At 34.7% G+C, this 2,500-nt stretch overlaps 2 protein-coding genes across 2 annotated transcripts in view; one reads left to right on the top strand and one right to left on the bottom strand.

Moving 5' to 3' along the window:
• Nucleotides 1-2,500, top strand: part of LOC137656593 (galactosylceramide sulfotransferase-like) — a 254,369-nt gene that overhangs the window by 150,412 nt on the left and 101,457 nt on the right. The window lies entirely within an intron of this gene.
• Nucleotides 307-2,500, bottom strand: part of LOC137645978 (spermine oxidase-like) — a 12,237-nt gene continuing 10,043 nt past the window's right edge. Inside the window, exons 4-5 of the mRNA XM_068379083.1 lie at nt 734-850; nt 307-320 (exon numbers count right to left, since the gene is read on the bottom strand). Coding sequence (XP_068235184.1) covers nt 307-320; nt 734-850 — 131 coding nt within the window. The remainder of the gene's footprint in view (nt 321-733; nt 851-2,500) is intronic.

The raw sequence follows: 2,500 nt of genomic DNA, 5'->3' as shown, positions 1-2,500 counted from the left end.
TAACGTAATTACCGACTACTATTATCTTCGTGCCCAAACTGGACTTTACAAGATTCTGTCTACAGTCCGTAGACATTAATGGATTCTGCTATGATTCGGTGGATTCATCCTTAATTCAATAGACTATTCTTTGTATCCTATTTTCGGACCCAAACATTTTTTAGCATAGAGAACTTTTTCCATAATTGTTCGTGTTGTGAACTGGACCTAGATTTACGAGAAAATCTAATATTGAATTGTATGAATATCGTTTCATTGATCGTACAGATACGAAATAGGAAACAAGTTCTATACAAGTTGTTTGTGTTAAATGGCAGACACTATAAAAGAATGTTTTGAAAGAATTTTGTAATATAGATTATATTTCTTCTAATTTTAATAACAACCTTCCGCATCCTTAGAGTACGGCCTTATAGTACGATGGTATAAACAAGAATTGATCTTTTGTTGATATTCATTTACTTATGATTTTATTAAAACGGCAATGCTGAAGGGAAGCATTTTACGTATCAGCATCTGTTCACAAAATAATTTCAAGGGATCCCAATGTAACAGGTTTGTATAAGTCGATTAAGACACGCAATTGACTTTTCAAGAAAGAAAAAAAACCTTTGAAAATATAAATATAAGTTTAAAGAAAAAATAAATGATTAAATAAAGGATCCAAACGTTATTTTTCGTTTGGATATATAACATAAAATCCATCCTTCTCAAGTACAAGAGCTTCTCTTACCGTAGGATTCCTTCCGGATAGGACTGCTCATTCCGCCTAGTCTCTTGGCCAAGGAGAAGAGAGGATTGGCTGACCCTCCGCTGATCCATCCCGCCCCGTCTTCCACCAGAAGTGACCCTGGTTAAGAAATAAGAGGGCAAAATGGGGTCACAAATAACAAAGATGTATCCTTCATGAATTCATATAGGCCGCAGAGAGAGAGAGAGAGAGAGAGAGAGAGAGAGAGAGAGAGAGAGAGAGAGAGAGAGAGAGTTTCATTGCATGCAACGTGAGCAAAAAGAACACGTTTCAGGAAATTACAGTAATATAAAGTTGCCTACAGTTACGGTATTTTAGGGCCACACTTACTTTTTTATACATCGCATGACTCTTAGTTCCTTTCTTATCGCAATGGAATATGTTATTTCGTATGCAGATACTGATGTACATGAAAGGTTTTCCTTCATTGATATCGCAGGATTTACGTCTAATTATAAAACATTCCCATTTTCAGAAGTAAATGTACCCTTTATTGTTATTATTATTATTGTTATTAGTAGTAGTAGTAGTAGTAGTAGCAGTAGTAGCTAAGCTACAACCCTAGTTGGAAAAGGAGGATGCTATAAGCCCTAGGGCTCCAAATACCCCAGTGAGGAAAGTAAATAAGTAAATAAATAAACTACAAGAGAAATAATTAATGATTAAAATAAGATATTTTAGGAACAGTAATAACAGGAAAATAAATATTTTATATACAAACTATAACCCCTTTAAAAAAACAAGAGGAATATAAATAAAATAGAACAGCGTGCCTGAGTGTACCCTTAAGCAAGAGAACTCAAATCCAAGTCAGTGGAAGGCCGTCTTACAGAGGCTATGGCACTACCCGAAACTAGAGAACAATGGTTTGATTTTGGAGTGTCCTCCTAGAAGAACTGCTTACCATAGCGGAAGTCTCTCTTCTACCCTTACCAAGTATAAAGTAGCCACTGAACAATTACATTGCAGTAGTTAACCCCTTGAGTGAAGAAGAATTGTTGGGTAATCTGTGTTATCAGGTGTATGAGGATAGAGGAGAATATGTAAATAATAGGCCAGACGAATCGGTGTATGTGTTGGCAAAGGTAAAATAAGCCGTAACAAGAGAGAAGAAAGAATCCACTGTAATACTATCTGGTCAGTCAAAGGACCCAATAACTCTACTGATAGTTTCCCAACGGGTGGCTGGTGCCCTAGCCAACCTACTACCTAGAAATTAAGGGTTAAGTGAAACAATGTGGTTTATTTTACGGCTTCACGCTCTGAAAACTCGATAGACAGCAAAATTGACATGAGGCCTGTTTTAATAGTATTTGCTACTCAGATGAAATTGACATTTTTAGTAAAAGAAGACTGGCAATACAGATATTTATCCTCTGCAATACTAAAGTGTCATAAGTAAGGGTCAAAGTTTAAAGCATTTAATACTGTACTCATATTACTCTATCTTGGTCGTTACATAATACGGAATTTCGCTTTAATGTACTGTTCTTGTACTGTATACTTTGAGCCGTTTTATCTTTTTTCATATATTGCCTAAGAAAAAGCTGAAGTAAGGACCCAATATAAATTTAGAACTCTCAAAAAAACTAATTGATATTGTTATATACTTAGATTCGAACATTTTCTGAAATCGCTAATCTAAAAAAAAAAAAAAAAAAAAAAAAAAAAAAAACGAGGATCTTAATGAAAAATAGATTAAAATCTATAATTAACTCCCCATTTCAAGGAATCAACTGGATTGCTTCC

This window comes from Palaemon carinicauda, chromosome 1 (assembly GCF_036898095.1).
Source record: "Palaemon carinicauda isolate YSFRI2023 chromosome 1, ASM3689809v2, whole genome shotgun sequence".
Lineage (NCBI taxonomy): Eukaryota > Metazoa > Arthropoda > Malacostraca > Decapoda > Palaemonidae > Palaemon > Palaemon carinicauda.
Note: the sequence above shows the minus strand (reverse complement) of the source record. Positions and strands in the feature narration are given on the sequence as shown.